Consider the following 17,186-nt stretch of genomic DNA (forward strand, 5'->3'; position numbering starts at 1 on the left):
TAATATGCCCATATTAGAAAGATATCTAATTAATTAATGTCTTTATTTGGCATTAAATCAGCCATACTTGGCAGTGAGAATAAAACTAGACACATTTGAATGAACTATATATATCTATCTGCCAGTGGAATTAAAGCTGGACATTATCTGGAAATAAAAAAGCCACCAGTATGGCAGGTATTGTTTGGATCTGGAGCTAAAGTTTAGTCCATATCACATCGAATATTCGAAACCTAATTAGGAGACTAAATATAAGTTAATTATAAAACTAATTACACAGATGGAGGCTAAACGGCGAGACGAATTTATTAAGCCTAATTAGTCCATCATTAGCAAATGGTTACTGTAGCAGCACATTGTCAAATCATGGACTAATTAGGCTTAGATTCGTCTCGCCGTTTAGCCTCCATCTGTACAATGGGTTTTGTAAATAGTCTATGTTTAATACTCCCAATTAGTATCTAAATATTCAATGTGATAGGGACTAAAGTTTAGCCCAGGGATCCAAACACCCCCTTAATGTCGTACTATTTTTTTTTTTGCTATATATACATATCGACCATGGAGCAACCAGTACTCACACATTCACCAGTCAACTTAGAGGAGTAGAGCACAAAACCACATCAGTTAGGATGGCGGCATCTGTGCAGCGCAGCAGGCAAGGCCTCTTGCTGCTTGCATTGGTTCTTCTGGCATTCTCTGTCATTCCTGCACAAATCAGTGGTAACTAATAATCAATCTCATATTTTATGGGGCAATAGTCTTCATTTTGATTCATATTATCGTTGCGCTGTTGCCTGGTTTTCATTCTTTAGCAGAGACAAAAACAAATTTCCATATATGCTTTTCTTTCGACATTATATTTAGAGGATATTTATATATCTGTTTGTGATGCTTAGGTCAGAGCATAGACGGCGGCAGAAAGACTGAAAGAGCAAGAGCAAGAGCAAGACGACGATAGGCGCCAACAAGGCAATCATCCATGATGACAAGTTCAACGGATGCTATTACAACCAGGCACCCCATGATGATTCGGCGGTCTTCTGCTGCAAGGAGGACAACCTGTGTGCTGGCCATCGTTGCCGGAGTGCGTTCTCAACTGCCCCTGCAAGGTGAACTGCTAGCTAGGCGTTGAGCTCCCCAGTCCATGGTTCTTCAGCAGTGTTGTGTTGAAGATGTTTATTATTGATAGTAGTTTTGTACCAGCATTTGAGAATATACAATAGATTGGTTGTTTCAAAAAAAATTGGTTTATGTATGAAATTATGAATACGCGCGTTCTATGATCCAACCGTAGAAGGACGAAGCTCAACTCATGGTTGACTACGGCCAAAAAGGATTTGCAGAAAGCCCATAGTTCAACGCTTTACGGAAACAACTTTCTGCTCTGTTCTCCTCCTTGTGGGCAAGACAGGCATGCACGGGTTCCGTCGCCGCCTCGCCGGAATGGGAGTGCTCCGGCGTGCCGGGGTTTTTTTTGTTTAGGAGAGATCAGAATTCTGTTCGTGGCATGTTCACTGGTGCTTCAATTCTGGAACATTGGTTGCACAATGCACTTGATACTGGACTGGTGAACATTGTACAAAGCTGTCTCCTGCGACATGTCTCAGCAGGCGAAAATGCAATCTTTGATGCCATGAGACATGTCCCCCCGGCCCCGATTGATCATAGATCTTTGAGAATGAATGGCTCGGAAAGTACGGGGAGTGGACACAATATTTTTCAAAAAAAAAATAGTATAATAGAAAGATATAAGATAACAGATTGAGATTGAGATACAAGATACAAATGTATCTGTAGATATAGGGAGAGAGATAGAGATGAAGATATAGAAAAATATATTTCAGCCATTTGAAGATAGAGATACAAGAATATACAGGAATTAAGCCACCATCCTCACCGTATTGTCTTTTAAAATGAAGGGTCATTTTGTCCTTGTTTGGCACTAACCGGCCATATCTGGGAAGTGACAATAAAATTAGATATTTGGGGGGAATATCTTCCATGTTTAGCAGCGGAATTAAAAGTTAGGAAATAAAAGCCATCACCAGCATACATTCCTGCACATGCACATCTCTTGGTGCTATATATATCGAGCATGGAACGACCTGTTGAGTGGTGACACACACACAAGTACCAACACTACCGGATACAGTAACTTTGCCGAGTGCCCCAGGCACTCGGCGAAGGGCCAAATACACTCGGCAAAGTGTTTGCCGAGTGTAACACTCGGCGAACCTGACTCGGCAAAGTTTTTCTCGGCAAACAGGTTGTTTGCCGAGTGTCAACCATCGGGCACTCGGCAAAGGCTTTGCCGAGTGCCGCAATACACTCGGCAAAATATGACACTCGGTACAAAGGCGATGACGGGCTGTCACGGCGACGGAAGCTTTGCCGAGTGTCTGACGGCCGACACTCGGCGAAGTCAAAATTTTTGCCGAGTGTTTTTTTAATTACACTCGGCGAAGTGTCCATCTTTGCCGAGTGTATTTAATAAAACACTCGGCGAAGTTTCCATCTTTGCCGAGTGTATTTAATAAAACACTCGGCGAAGTTTCCATCTTTGCCGAGTGTATTCAATAAAACACTCGGCAAAGATGGCCCGGCCCACCATTTTTTTATGCCAACTTCGCCGAGTGTTGCCCTAAATACACTCGGCGAAGTTTCCATCTTTGCCGAGTGTATTTAATAAAACACTCGGCAAAGAACCCAGGCCCGCTATTTTTTACGACCGCTTTGCCGAGTGTAATTGAGGAAACACTCGGCAAATGGCCTGTGTTTGCCGAGTGCCTACCTATGGCACTCGGCAAACAAGCAATTCCGCCATATCTTTGGCCCCTTTGCCGAGTGTTTGGACAATACACTCGGCAAACGCGTCTACTACTACCAGAAATGGCCTCTTTGCCGAGTGTTAACACTCGGCAAAGTGTCCTAATTCCTGCTACAAAATAGAAATGTTAGGTATAAAGGACCCCTCTCAAAAAACAACCACAGATACACAGGCATATTAATGGCAGCACAAGCATATAAATTGCACCACAGGATTCACAAGCACACAAATAGCATTCATAAGTTCTCGTCTAAATAAGTTCATAAGTTTTGCATCACAAACACAGAAATGACAATTCACTGAGGAGGATGAGGAGGACGTGCAGGTGGCCACTGCCCCCAGGAAGATTCTGCATTGGACGCCGCCGATTGATTCTGCACAAATGTAGGTAAAGAGATTTCATAGTCTAAACAAGTAATTCTAGTGGAAGTAAGTCTAGATTGATTGTAAGGTTGAGATTGACTCACAGGAGTAGCTGCAGGAGGTGGTGGAGGTGGCGGGAAGAGGTTCGGTGGCATAGGTGGTGGAGTTTGACCTAAACTGTGGAACACACTCTGCATGTATTGGAACATCTGCTCCGTCCTCTGCCTTTCAAGCTGCCGATCCGCCTCGATCCTCGCCTCTAGTTCCTCTCGGCGCTTCCGTTCTACCTCCACCTGGGCCTACAATATTTCATCCCAACCACTTATTGTCAAGCAAAAGGTTAGTACAAAATGAATGAAAAATTAAAGAAACACAACTAACCTCCAGAGCCTGCATCTGTAGCTGTGCAGCGGTAGGCCGTGGCCGTATCGCGGGGCTCGAGTCCGTGCTCCTTGCTCGGATCTGGGAGAGAGTGGGAGTACTGGCAGTGTCGATCACGCTATCTCCAATCCAATACCTGCCATGCTTCTTCCCTCCTTGGTATGCCCGTGAAGGGGTTGTTGTGCCGCAGACAACATGTCGTAATACGCCTTTGCGGTAGCCTCGGGCTCCTCCTCCCTATGAGCTTCATGATAGTCATCTAACATGTCTCCCACCCCGGCGTCATCATCATATTGCTCGATACGTTGCCTAATGACCTCGTCCCTCCCACGATCGACCTCACCATGGTAGATCCATATGGTATAGTCTGACGTAAATCCGTGCCTAACAAGATGTTTACCCATTCCTAACTTGGTTTGCCGACGCATGTTTCCACATTTGCTACACGGACACCAAGTTTGTCTTCCTCCTTTGATCCTTGCAAATGCCCGTTCCAAGAAAGCATCGGTCTTATTTATCCATTCATCGGTCAACGAATTCTGACTAGATCGGCCCGTGTACATCCACTGACGATCCTCCATCCTCTACCATACCAGCAAGTAATATAAACACTCAAGTTGCATCTACACGTTCCTATATTGTCTATTAGGTAAAGATAGGTCCTAATCCCACACGAGGATGTGTAGGTGGGATTAGTTTCCATGGTCTACTCCGACCCGAGATAGAATTTCGGCAGCACCTCCCCGCTGTTCTCCAAATACACGTCCTGTGATGGAGATTGTGTATCCGGAGAACAATTGGGAGGTGCTGTCGAAACTCTAACTCGGATCGGAGTAGACTATGGAAACTAAACCCACCTACACATCCTCGTGCTGTCCAAAGTAATGTGGACAATTCGAAACAGATACGGTTATAAATATGCAAACATCTGCATATTTCCAAACGTATCTCTTTCGAACGGGAGACGCCTAACTAGGTTACGTGATATACGACCATCATACGGAAATAGATGTGTAGGATGACTCACCTTGCTATCGTACAAAGTGACGACTCGAGGACGGTAACGTAGCCTCTCCTACAAAAAAAACATACAACTGTCAACTAAAATTTTCGGCAGCACCTCCCCTGCACGTGGAGGTTTCCATAACCTGCATCAAATGAAACGGCTCGATGGCCGACAACCACATGTACAGAAGAAGGAATGGCACGATGGCTCACTTCCACAAACATTCTTATAGCTTAAATTCCCAAGCCAACCATCATTTTCTAATTTCAACAACTAAAGCCATACAATTTCCTAATTTCGACAACTAAAACCCTACAATTTCCTAATTTCAACAACTAAAGTCCTACAATTTCTAATTTCTAATATCTAATTTCTAATTTAAACCTACTTTCTAATTCAGAATTTCTAAATTCAAAAAAAAAAATTCATTACCGGGTGAGGAACGCCGGGACGCAGGGGCAGGGGGCGCCGGGGCCGGAACGGGGCCGGCCGGTGGACCGGGGCCGCCGGGCAGGGGGCGGCCGGGCCGGGGCCGCCGGGCAGGGGGCGGCTGGGGCGGCCGGTGGCCGGCGGCAAGGGGCGCCGGGCCCGGGCAAGGGGCGCCGCGGGCGGCCGGTTGGCCGGGGCCGCCGGCCAAGGGGCGCCGGGGGCGGGGCGTGGCCGGCCGGCGGGGAAAGAGGGCGCGCCGGCGGGGCAAGAGGGCCCGGAGCGCCGGCGCCGGGGGAGACGGGCGGTAGGGGGCGCGGCGTGGCCGGGGGCGGGGCGTGGCCGGCCGGCGGGGCCGGGGCCGCCGGGTAGGGGGCGCGGGCGGGGACGTGGCGGGCGGGGCGGTGGCGGTGGGCGCCGGCGGAGCGGTGCCGGCCGGCGGGGCGGTGGCGGTCGGCGCCGGCGGGGCGGTGGCGGCCGGCGGGGACACAGGCGGGCGGGGCGTTGATTCACGGGCGGCCGGGGAAATGAATCGACGAAACGCTAAGTGTTTACATAACTTCGAATCTTTGCCGAGTGCCAGATCGGGGGCACTCGGCAAAGATAAGGGTTTGCCGAGTGCCCAGATCTACGGCACTCGGCAAACACATGCCGAATCTTTGCCGAGTGCCAGATCGGGGGCACTCGGCAAAGATAAGGGTTTGCCGAGTGCTCAGATCTACGGCACTCGGCAAACACATGCCCGAGGATTTTTTTATTTGACGCGAGGCCGGAGGGAGTAGGCCCGTGCAACAACTTTGCCGAGTGCACCCAGAGAACACTCGGCAAACTACCATTTTTGCCGAGTGTTTTCTGGATGCACTCGGCAAAGTTACATGAAATAACGTATTTTTAGTGACTTCTTCTAATATACTTGTTCAAAATCGTGTCAAAATCACTCAAAAATTGTTAAATTAGTTTTATACCGATATTATTCCATTATTTCATGCAGTTATAGCTCAAATTCCATTTATATCTAATAAAAATCTATAATTGCATTTAATCAATAAAAAATATCAAACGCATCCGAAAAATTTCCAAATTTTGACATGAACCAATCTGTGTTGTATGTTGCCTATACAAAAAGATTTGAAGGCACTTCTTAATTCCAGTGTCGCTTGGACACCAAATCTTATTGGCTCCTTTCTAACTTCTATGAATCCTTCCACGAGATTAGTCGGTTTCTAAGCATCATGTGTCAGAAATTGGGCGAAATGTTCCCAATTTTTTACCACAGCCTACACACATAATATAATGACATCTTGACAAATCTTGTGATTTTCAGATTTCGTTTGGTTTTTTTACAATTTAACAACCATTGATCCATAGGTTCATGGTCCTGTTTTTTAAAAACAATCATCAAAATTTCTCTTCATTTTCTGGTTGAGACCTCAATCCGGTCTCCATAATATGAATATGATTTTTTCACTGATTTCAATCCATTATTTCAAGTACTTGCAGTTAAAATTTGACTTCAATCAAAAAATTCCTATTAATGCAAACAAAGCATTAAAAATCCCAAACAGACCCGAAAATAGACCAACTTTTAATATGTATAACCAAATGTCCTACGTGGGGAGTAGAAAAAGTGTGGAAGCTGTTGGAGGGATTTTTTTTTTTTTGCCGAGTGCATCTGGGACGGCACTCGGCAATGTGCTGAGTTTGCCGAGTGTCCAGACGAGGCACTCGGCGAACTTTTGAGTGTGCCGAGTGTGTGCGGTTAGCACTCGGCGAACCACACTTTGCCGAGTGTCGCACGGCAAGCACTCGGCAAAGGTGTAACGGCCGGCCCAACCTGGTAACGGACGACGCACGTGCGACGCACGCGCTGTTGATTTACCGAGTGTGTCTTTTTTGCCGAGTGTCCAGGAGTTGTTTGCCGAGTGCCTGTTTTTTGGCACTCGGCAAACCGCATTTTTGCCGAGTGCATTAAATTCGCCGAGTGCCTCATTGTGTGCACTCGGCAAAGACGGTGTTTGCCGAGTGCCCGACATTTTGCACTCGGCACACGTTTTACACTCGGCGAATTTACTGTTTCCGGTAGTGCAAGTAGTAGTGATGAAGCGCAGCAGCCAAGGAGTCTTGCTTCTTTCCTTGGTTCTTATGGCCTCCTCTGCCATTGCTGCACCCATCAGCGGTAAAATTTGGCCAATCAATCTTATATTTTTTTTCTGATTTGTATTGTCATTTCATTGTTTCTTTGTTTCATTCTCAATGAAAAAAAAAACTAACTGCATATGCATGCATCATAATATGTTTTTCTTTTGACGTCAAGAGGAGGATCTTATCTGTGTTCGTGATGTTTCAGGTGAGAGCATAATAGACGGCGGTAGGAAGAGCAAGATGACGACGATCGGCGCCAACAAGGCTGCAATCATCCATGACGACGACATCTTCAACGGATGCTGGCCCCATGATGCTGAGTCGTCCAACGTCTGCTGCACCAAGGACAACCTGTGCTGGCCGTCCTTGTCCGAGTGCGCCATCAACTGCCCCTGCAAGGTGCGCTGCGATTAGGCGTCGAGTTCTCCATCGGCCCATGGTTGAGATCATGATCATCCGTGGCTGCGTTGTTCGAGAAACTTTAGCGATGCATACTGATCATCTTCAAAGATGTAATCTTGTACCACAAACTTGGAATAAACGATTGATGGGGTTTGGGGGCAAACGACTATGTTCACTCATGCCGATGATCCATGGCAGCCAGCGCTGCCGTAGCCATTGCATCCGCCGTCTTCTTCTTTTTATTTGGCGAAATGGTCGCTACTACGGTTTTGCTGAAAAGTGAAAACCAGATCGCGTTCGAAAAAGGACAACACACACCAATATGAAGCTGTATAATGCAACACATTTTCTGAGGGATCAGTAGTATATAACGTCTCCCTTACATGGTTACAAATAATCTGAGATCCGGACCATCAAAGGATGAGGAGAAGAGGGATGCGGTGCATCAACCAGACAACCACTATCCAAATCACATCCACTATGATCTGTAAGACTGTAACAAACCTGTGAAGCTGCTAAGATTAAAAAAAAAAGATAACCACCTACCGCATGCTCATCAGCCATCAGCATATGCACAGCTGCATAGCAATTGACCGGACGCTGAATCGAAACACAGCACACAAATGCTTAGCAATCGAAAGCCATGCATGCTTGATGTGCAACATAGTATTACTAGAAGAGTTTCGAGGGAAACAACAGTAAGGCCCGTTTGGATCCTTGGAATTAAATTCTATTCTAATAATCATAATTTAGATACAAATTAATTAAATTAATATAGTTATATATGAAATATAGTTGTATATTATTGTTGACCATATGGGAGAGATACTTATGTGCTACGCTTCTGCTATAGAGAAGCTGAGTCAAAGAGCATGCTATAAGTTGCATATTAGAAACATGAGGATTTATAGAATCAATTTCCATTTCCCACCCCCATGAATTTAAGATAGTCTTATATCTAAACTTTGGAAAGTTGTGGAATGTCACGTTTCAAGACAAATAGTCTAGATTACAATTCCTCCAAAATGAAGGGATCCAAACAGGACCTATAACTACCACGCAACGCGCCATACAAGGGCATACATGTAAGCATCAGTTGACGAAAGGTAAACAACGCAACAACGACCCAAGAGCTACAAGCACAAGCTCTCTGCCTCAGCAGAGACCAGAAAGCGATCGGTTGCATACCAGCAGTTGCACTGGAGATATCGCACGATCTTCACAAATCACAAGCCACCGACCAGCCAAAGGAGAGTGAGCGCAGAAACGAATCTTCCAAGCTCCAACAATTCTCAAAATTGTGAGCCTTACACAATAATTAACTCAATGACAAGTGAGCCCGCAACATGGTAAACCTCATATTACACTGGCATTTGCAGGAAAGTCAGGATCCTCACAACTACCGACCATCGATCCAAAAGGAGAGTGAGCACAAACAAATCTTCCAAGCTGTAGCCATACTCGGTGTCTAGGTCCACCTTTGAGCAGTGTCAGGCCTACAAGGCAGGCCACAGCAAGTGAGAAAAAGTGCCTTGGGATTTTCTCCACAATAAATTGTAAAAGCATGCAGACGCGAAATTTCAAGAGAACAAGACACTTACCACGAAAAACCTGAAAATGGCTTGATACTAATTTCTGGGGGAGACATCAATTCGGTCAACAGTATTGCACAAGCATGCCCACTGTTTTATCGCCCTTTGGGCAGACGATTTCAACTTTCCTAAGCTTTTCACAATTGAATGGCGCTGCTGAGTCTGCAGCAGCAGCACTACAAGACGAGTCAATATACTCATGGAGACGAAGCTGCCAAGAAGAATAAAAAAAGAATAATTACATGTCCTTCATGAGGGTATGTTGCAATGACGAAATTGACAGAATATATACAGCTTGCCCAGCCTAAGTGCTGGGTGATACCGAGAAAATTACCTTCCTCATCTTCAGAGTAAGTTCCTCTAGATTAGGTGAATGCTCGAGCATATACAGCAGTGCTTTGCAGTTGTCATGTAAACACCAATCACTGACAGACAAAGTTGTCAAATTAGTAAACGACACTTGACACAACTGCATATCACTTTGCAATGAATACCTCCCACTCTGCAAAGAATACCTCCACCACTAAAAAGTCAGTAGAAAAAGGCCATTAAGACGAAATACTTATGAGAAACAGCTTGCTACTGTTACAGAAGTACAGAACAGACACAAAAAAAGGGGGTAGCTGCAAGTGTCAAGGTTCCATATAAAACATACCACGCCATATAGAAACAGCAACTCCAAGTTCTTCACGTTTGAAAGAGCACCAAGAATGTTGCAGCCATCAGCAAACGTAGCCCCCTGATCATCCAAGCAAATTGAGGCTGTTCTCAGTGACTGCACATTCACAAGAGACGGCAAAGCACCAAGAAATGCTCCAATGTGCAGTGAGACAAGACTAGGCATGTTTATCACAATGTTTTTGAAGCCATACATTTCACAGGATGGGAAACTATCAAAGTCAATGCTCAGATTCTTCAATGTGGCAGAGGAAAATTCGGTGTCATGGATCACACAGTTTATGATATCTAGGTCTTCCAATGCTGGGCAGCCAGAAAAGAGTTTCTTAAGAAAGCATTCGAGAATGAAAACACCACAAAGATGCAATCTTTTCAGGTAAGATGACGTGAAGGGGCAGTGGTCAATCTGGAAGGCATCAGGATCGTCTTCAAAGTCTTGGAATTCTATAAATGCATCATTCCGGTCGTGATCCGTAATGCTTAGTGTGTGAACATTACTCCTAAGTGCATGGCAGATCCACAGGTAGGCAGTGTCACGGAAATTCTCAAGATAGAAGCCAGGAACGTCAGCGTCCAGGCAGAACGAATCCAGAGGTGTGTAACCACGGCTGAGAAGCAAGGCGGTCACAATCTTCTTGAATGTTCTCTGGGTGGTGAAGCCCTCGGTGTCGACGTTGAGGTGCCGTGCGGACGCCCAGAGGTAGCGCCACCTCGGCGACAGGACGCAGGTGCGCACGGCGTCCCTCGCCGGCAAGAAAGACATGACGTGGTGGAGCAGCTCGTCGGGGAGGCCGCTGATCCTGTCTCCAAAGTCCAGTGCTTTCGCGCTCTTGCTGCCGGATCTGCCCATCGTAGGTTGGTCTTCTTGGTGGACTCAGGGGCATTCAGTCGAACAGATAGTGTGGACTGCACGAAATGGTGTGAGCAACAGGCTAAAATCTATTGCGTTCCTCCTGTTAATTCAAGAACACCAAATACCCCAGATCAACACATTATCTCGCAACACTACCCTCCAAAAGATTCAAGAACACTGAGTCACTAACCGCACGGCCTGCACAAAGGGGAGCAGCGTTAAACAACAGCATGGCTGGAAACCACACCTTCGTAAATGCGTGGGAGTAATCTTCCATCGATGAACAAAGGAAGGAAGAAGAAGAATGAAGAGGATACCTCGAAATCGGATGGCACTTAAGGGATCCGGGGAAGAGGGGAAGATGGATAGAGTCGCAGAGGGAGAGACGATAAAAACGGGAAGATGAAGGGACTGGGCGAGGATGTTTAAATCGAAGAGACTCCGCTACTGTTACATTTACCATATCACCCTTTGGTATTTGTTAAATACAAGATTTCAAAACAATAAGAATATGTTTAAAAATTCCCTGCTCCTAGATTAAAGAACTATTTCAAACAGATTCATATTCTATTTTTTAGCCGGATATTTATTTGTAAAATAGCAAATTTTAGTGAAAGATAGCCAGGAACCTGCTCTACATTCCAAGAAGCAAAGACAAGGCTTAGGCTTGAACTTAGCCTGTTCTTTTAGGAGAGTTACATTGGGCTTACCATGCTATTATGGACAGTTGTCCGTGTTCCTTCTAGTAATACAAAAAATAGTTTGATATATTTTTGACTTATTATATTATCTAAGGTCTCGTTATTACTATAATTTTTTCTATTAGAATATGTTTATCAAAAAACTACATATAGAAGATTATGACTGTACTTTTGAAAACAAAATACTCATGTATTTTGCATTTCCAAACTAAATAGTTCAAAATTACTGATATCTAAAATTTCAAAGTTTAATCGGAGCTTGTCGATCTAAAAAACTACCTTTCAAAGCTTTAAAATTTATAGAAATTTTAGAGTGCTTGAAAAAATAAAGAGCTATCCATCCGGCGAAATTGAACGGTGGAAACAAAGCAAGTACCATGAAGTACCTAAAGAGAAGTACCAATTTGGTACCAAAAATAATGAGAAATTGCTATAATGTCATTTTAATTATGTGTAAATCTATTTAATTCTTTTTTAAGAAGGATAAGAAAGGAAAGTATACCGCTGGTACTTTAAAAGTATTGTAACAAAGCTCTAAAATTTAAATTAAAATGAATTGTTGGTTCGGGAAAAACAATGTATGTGAAGAGTATCTTAGCCTCCTAAGTGAGTTCTGGTGAATTAATAACACAAGCTTAAGTATCTAATGAACTTTCAAATGCATGAGCAGGTTTTAAAATGTTTGGTGGAAATGGAGCACCTGTGGATGACCTAAAAAAGGAAATGAATGGTTATGAGCATACCTTGATGACTAAATTTATTTTTGTTTGAATTTGAGTATAGTAATGCCGTATTATCAAGAGGGATGCGTAATCTTTATCCTTTACATTAAAAAGGGTGCTCAAGATGACCTAACAAACCTGTGAGAGACTCCTTTGCACCTGCACTTCACATGGGATATCATTGAGTGGTGCTAACATGAGAGCTCCAGAGAATTCCGAAGATTTGTTCGGAATAATTCGGAGGTTCCAGAGAAAGTTCCGAAACTTTAGCTGTAACGGCTAGTTTCGAGGTGAAGGGGTATAAATACCCCCTCAACCCCCCCCCCCCCACCCACAGTAACTCTCTTGATCTAACTTCGTGCTGAGCTGTTCTGAAGCATTCAAAACCCCCTCTTTACTCCCCTTTGGCTTCCTTTGTGAGATTTGGTGGGGATTCAAGGGAAAGGCAACAGAGAGTGCTAGTGAGCTAATTTCCCATCTCTTGAGCACCTTGTTCTTCGTCAAGCTGGTGATTTCGTGTTTGTTACTCTTGGAGCTTCAAGCTCCTAGATGGCTAGACGTTGCCCGTAGAACATCCAAGGTTGTGGCTACCTATGGGAAGTTTGTATTACTCCATACGATTGATTAAGTGAGTCTTGCTTGATCTTTGTGGTCGCTAGAGGGAGGAAAGAGGCTTAGGTGAAAAGCTCACCCTTTGTGGGTTCCTCAATGGAGACGTAGGCTTCAAGGTGTGAGGCTGAATTCCGGTAAACAAATCCTTGTGTCTCTTGTGCTTGTCGTTCTTCATTTCATGCATATTCAAGCATAGAACATATATCTAGGTTTGTGCTCGATCTACTTTTCTAGGAGGTTGCTCGCAGTTCTATCTTGTTCCAAAGACTTAGCATAACCTGTTGCTTAACCTATATTTGGCAATTTACTTTTGGGCAACGTTTTCTTGGGATTCCAAAGGCTTAGCATAACTTTTTGCTTAATCTCTAGTAGAAATCTAGTATAATTCCTGTTATCATACCGCCAATGGGTGCTCTCCTTTTAAGGCACTGTATGGCTATGAGACTAATTCAAGACTGTTACTTCCTTTGGATGATTTGAATCCATCTGACACAGTGGATATAGTCAGAGAAAGAGAAGCTCAAATGTTGAATCTGAAGGAGAACCTGACAAAAGCTTAAAATCGCATGAAGATATAGGCTGATCGTTAGAGGGTGGATCGGCAGTTCCAAGTGGGGGAGCGTGTCTTGCTGAAGCTGCAACCGTATGCTCAGACTTCAGTGGTGAATAGGCCATTCCCTAAACTAGCTTTCAAATACTTTGGCCCTTTTGAAGTGCTGGAGCGTATTGGCCAAGCTGCTTACAAACTCAAATTGCATGATGGAAGTCAGGTTCATATGGTCTTTCATGTTTCACAGCTTAAGCCATTCACTCCAAATTATACTCCAGTCTTTTCGGACTTGAAGATATTGGTGGACCTCAGTACCCAAGATTTGCAATCGGAGCTCTTTCTAGAAAGGAGACTGGTGAAGAAAGGGAACAAGGCAATACCACAAGTTTTGGTGAAGTGGAATCATTTTTTGGCAACACTGGCGACATGGGAAGATTGGTACGTGCTGATGACAAGATTTCCATCAGTGGTTACTTGCGGACAAGTAACAACTTCGGCGGGGGAGGTGTTGCGCCCAACACCAATGGTGCGTCACAAAAGGAAGAGTTGTGTTGGCGTAATGTGAGTGGGTGGGTACCGCATGTGGGCCCAGCCAGTCAGTGGGGTGTGTGTTTATCTACCGTTGTCTGTACTGATAGAGATCAACTTCATTCAGAAGTGAAACAATAGAACGCGTGAGGAACCTTTCCTCCTCCATTCCTATCTCTCTCTCGATCTAATTTGATCCTCTCACATCGTCGGCGATGTACGACATGCTTTTGCTAGATTTTCTATGGAAGTTGTTTTGCACGATGTTGTTTGGTAAGGCTTCATAACAAACCGGTGTAGAAGCCGGTTCATGAGCCTTACCAAACAGGCACTTATTTATGTCTTACATTTGTCTATAGCTTTTATCAATTTAATAGATTTGGCCTTTGAAAATCAAACGATCTCTCACCTTTCCGCTTTAATTGCCGTCTGTTAGTTATCCTCTTGTTAGGGGTCCTATTTAGAATAGCTTAAATCCCGCATATGGCCAAAATAAGCTAATTTTTTTTGAACAGACGGCAAAAGCTTTGCCAAATTTTTATTACAAGAGGTAAAACCAAACAAGACAAAAAAATAAAACAAAAAATAACTCTATGTACATGGCTCTCACTGCACCAACTAAATAGCACTCCCAAGTGGGAAAGGAAAAAACAACAACAACTACGAGCTCCACTTCAAAAAAACCCCACTTTAAAAGATGAAAATTGCTGCTAGGTTGGCTCAACCACGGGGGCTTCATGCGTTTTATTGGCGAACTAGAACTGTTGGATGTCTTCTTTGATAGAGAACGTGACGTCTTCCATCGGTTTGGTTTCGTGATTAAAAACTCGTTTGTTGCGCTCTTTCCAAATGTTCCACTAGAAATATATGATGAGGCCGTCAAAGAAAGTTTTGTTCCTTTTGTCAATCATGCTCCTGCATTTCTTCCACCACTTGTGGATCGAAGGCAATGTGTTGCCTGGGGGTAAGTGGTTAAGAGAAAACCATCCCTGCAGCCAGTCCCAGACTGCCGTTGTGTAAGGGCAGTCTTTGCACAGGTGTGTGGGTGTCTCCAGGTCTGAATTGCATAGCTTGCACTGAGGGTCATTAGGCCACCCCCGCTTTTCCAAGTTGTCTGCCGTTAAGATTTTCCTATGCAGGAGAAGCCAGACAAAGATCCAGCATTTTGGTTCAGTTCTAGCTTTCCATATTGGGGTGATACTCAACTTCTTCAATTGGCCTTGGAATTGTATGCGGTATGCACTCTTTGTGTTATACTCCCCGTCCTTCGTCCACCTCCATGATATTTCATCCTCCGCATTAGTGTCACACTGTAGCATGTTTATTTCCTCAAACAGCTGCACGTACTCTCTGATTTCCTCTCGTGTCACGAGTGGGTAAACCTGCGCTATCCAGTAGTTATCTTGTAGGGCCCGTTGTACCGAGAAGTTTTTCCTTTTAGATCATTGGAACAAAAGTGGTGCCAAGTTTCTTGGGGACTTTCCATTCACCTATGCCGAATGCCAGAAGTTTGCTTTCTTTCCATTGCCCACCATTACTACTGCTGACGCATAGAACAGGTCTTTGTCATTCTTATCGCATGGGATATCAAGTCCTACCCAAGGTCTCTCGCTATACTTCCACTGGAACTAGCACCATCTCATTCTTAGAGCCCTCGCAAGTCTCTCGAGGTCGAGAATCCCGAACCCTCCCATGTCCTTAGGCGTGCATACTGTTGGCCATTTAATCAAGCAGTGTCCTCCATTGACCTTGTCTGGTTCCTCTCCTTTCCAAAGGAAACTGTGACACAGGCGATCAATCTATTTGATCAGCCATTTTTGAACAGGGAAAATTGTGAGGTGACATATTGGTTTTGATGTTAATACACTCTTCACCAGTGTTTCTCTCCCGGCCGACGATAACATTTTACCTTTCCATCCAGGAAGCCTTCCACCGATCTTGTCAATTAATGGTTGGACATCCACCCTTCGGAGTTTGCAGGTGTCAAGAGGCAAACCCAAGTATTTTCCAGGGAAGGATGAAATTTTTCCTAGGAAGTGCTCTAGAGCTTCTGAGATGGTTTCGTTGGTACATCGGATAGGGAATATTTCCGTTTTAGTCATATTTATCTTGAGTCCTGTACATTCTCCAAAGATATGTAACAATTGTCCGATACGTTGTAGTTCTTCTCTGTCTGGGTTTGTAAAAATGACTGCATCATCTGCATAAAGGGAGCACAGTAGCTTTGCTGCTCTGGGGAGGATTGGTCTTATGATGTTGTTGCCGGCTGCCAGTTCCACCATTTTATGGAGTGGGTCAATGGCGAGGATGAACAACCTAGGTGATAGTGGGTCTCCTTGACGGAGGCCTCTAGCATGCTTAATTTTTTTCCTAGGTCTCCCGTTAAGTAGCACCTTGGATGATGAGGTGGCTAATAGTGTTGTGATCCAGTCTCTCCATTTTTGGCCGAAACCTAGGGCCTGTAATGTTTCGATGAGAAACACCCAACTAAGCGAATCAAATGCTTTTGAGATATCAAGTTTTACAAAGAGTGCCAGTCTCTTTGATTTGTGCAATGCCTTGATCACACTCTGTACGTAGACGAAGTTGTTGTGAATGCATCTTTTTTTGATGAAGGCGTTCTGACATCTGAAAGCTAGTTCATTTAGTCTCGGAGCCAACCTATCTGCTAGCACCTTTGTTATGATCTTGGCTAGACTATTAATGAGACTGATGGGTCGGAAATCTGCAACCATGGTCGCTCCTTCTTTCTTTGGCAGCAAAATGATATTGGCCTCGTTAATCAGTTCCATGCGTCTGGTCCTAAGGGAGTGGAAGGCATGAAGAGCTTGGATCAGGTCCTCTCCAATCACGTCCCAACACTTCTTATAGAACAGACCAATAAATTCGTCCGGGCCAGGTGATTTTTCTGCTGGTAAGTGCATGATGATCTTTTTTTTTCTTCCGCCTCAATTGGTGCTTCCAGGTCGGTCAGGTCATGTGGTTGATATCTGAGATTTGTCCAGTTTAGGCTGAGGGATCTCTCTTGTGTTTTGCCCAACAGGTTTACGAAGTGATCGTATATTATTTCCTCTTTTTGCTGGAGGTTGTTGGTCATCGTTCCATTTACGGTGGTTAAGGACGGGATGTGTAGCTTTCTTCTTCTGTTGTTAGCATGCAGCATAAACAGGCATGTACATGCGTCTCCTTTACGCATCCATGTGAGCCGGGAGTGTTGTCTTGCACGGGCTTTGTGAACCGCTGCTAAGCCCACCGATTTTGCTTTTAGGTATCGTTGAAATTCTAATTCCTCTGTTGTAAGAGCTCTTTGTTCCTGAGCTGCACCCAAGAAGCGCAGCACCTCGTTGGCTATTGCCAGTCTAAGGGCTAGATTGCCAAGGTTCTGTCTCTTCCACAATTT

The 17,186-nt window shown here is 44.5% G+C and overlaps 1 protein-coding gene and 1 pseudogene across 1 annotated transcript; one reads left to right on the forward strand and one right to left on the reverse strand.

The window, feature by feature from the left end:
• The first annotated feature begins 632 nt into the window (after positions 1-632).
• On the forward strand, positions 633-1,124 carry LOC117861670 (uncharacterized; annotated as a pseudogene).
• An 8,348-nt stretch (positions 1,125-9,472) lies between these two features.
• Positions 9,473-11,334, reverse strand: LOC117861548 (F-box protein At4g22280). The gene has a single exon (XM_034745118.2). The coding sequence runs from the start codon at positions 10,668-10,670 to the stop codon at positions 9,705-9,707; it is 966 nt and encodes a 321-aa protein (XP_034601009.1). The 5' UTR covers positions 10,671-11,334; the 3' UTR covers positions 9,473-9,704.
• Between the last annotated feature and the right edge of the window lie 5,852 nt (positions 11,335-17,186).

This window comes from Setaria viridis, chromosome 6 (genome assembly GCF_005286985.2).
Source record: "Setaria viridis chromosome 6, Setaria_viridis_v4.0, whole genome shotgun sequence".
NCBI classification, from domain to species: domain Eukaryota; kingdom Viridiplantae; phylum Streptophyta; class Magnoliopsida; order Poales; family Poaceae; genus Setaria; species Setaria viridis.

Excerpts from the sequence above, each read along its gene's own strand:
- LOC117861548 (XM_034745118.2), bottom strand. The coding sequence starts at position 10,670 with ATGGGCAGATCCGGCAGCAAGAGCGCGAAAGCACTGGACTTTGGAGAC.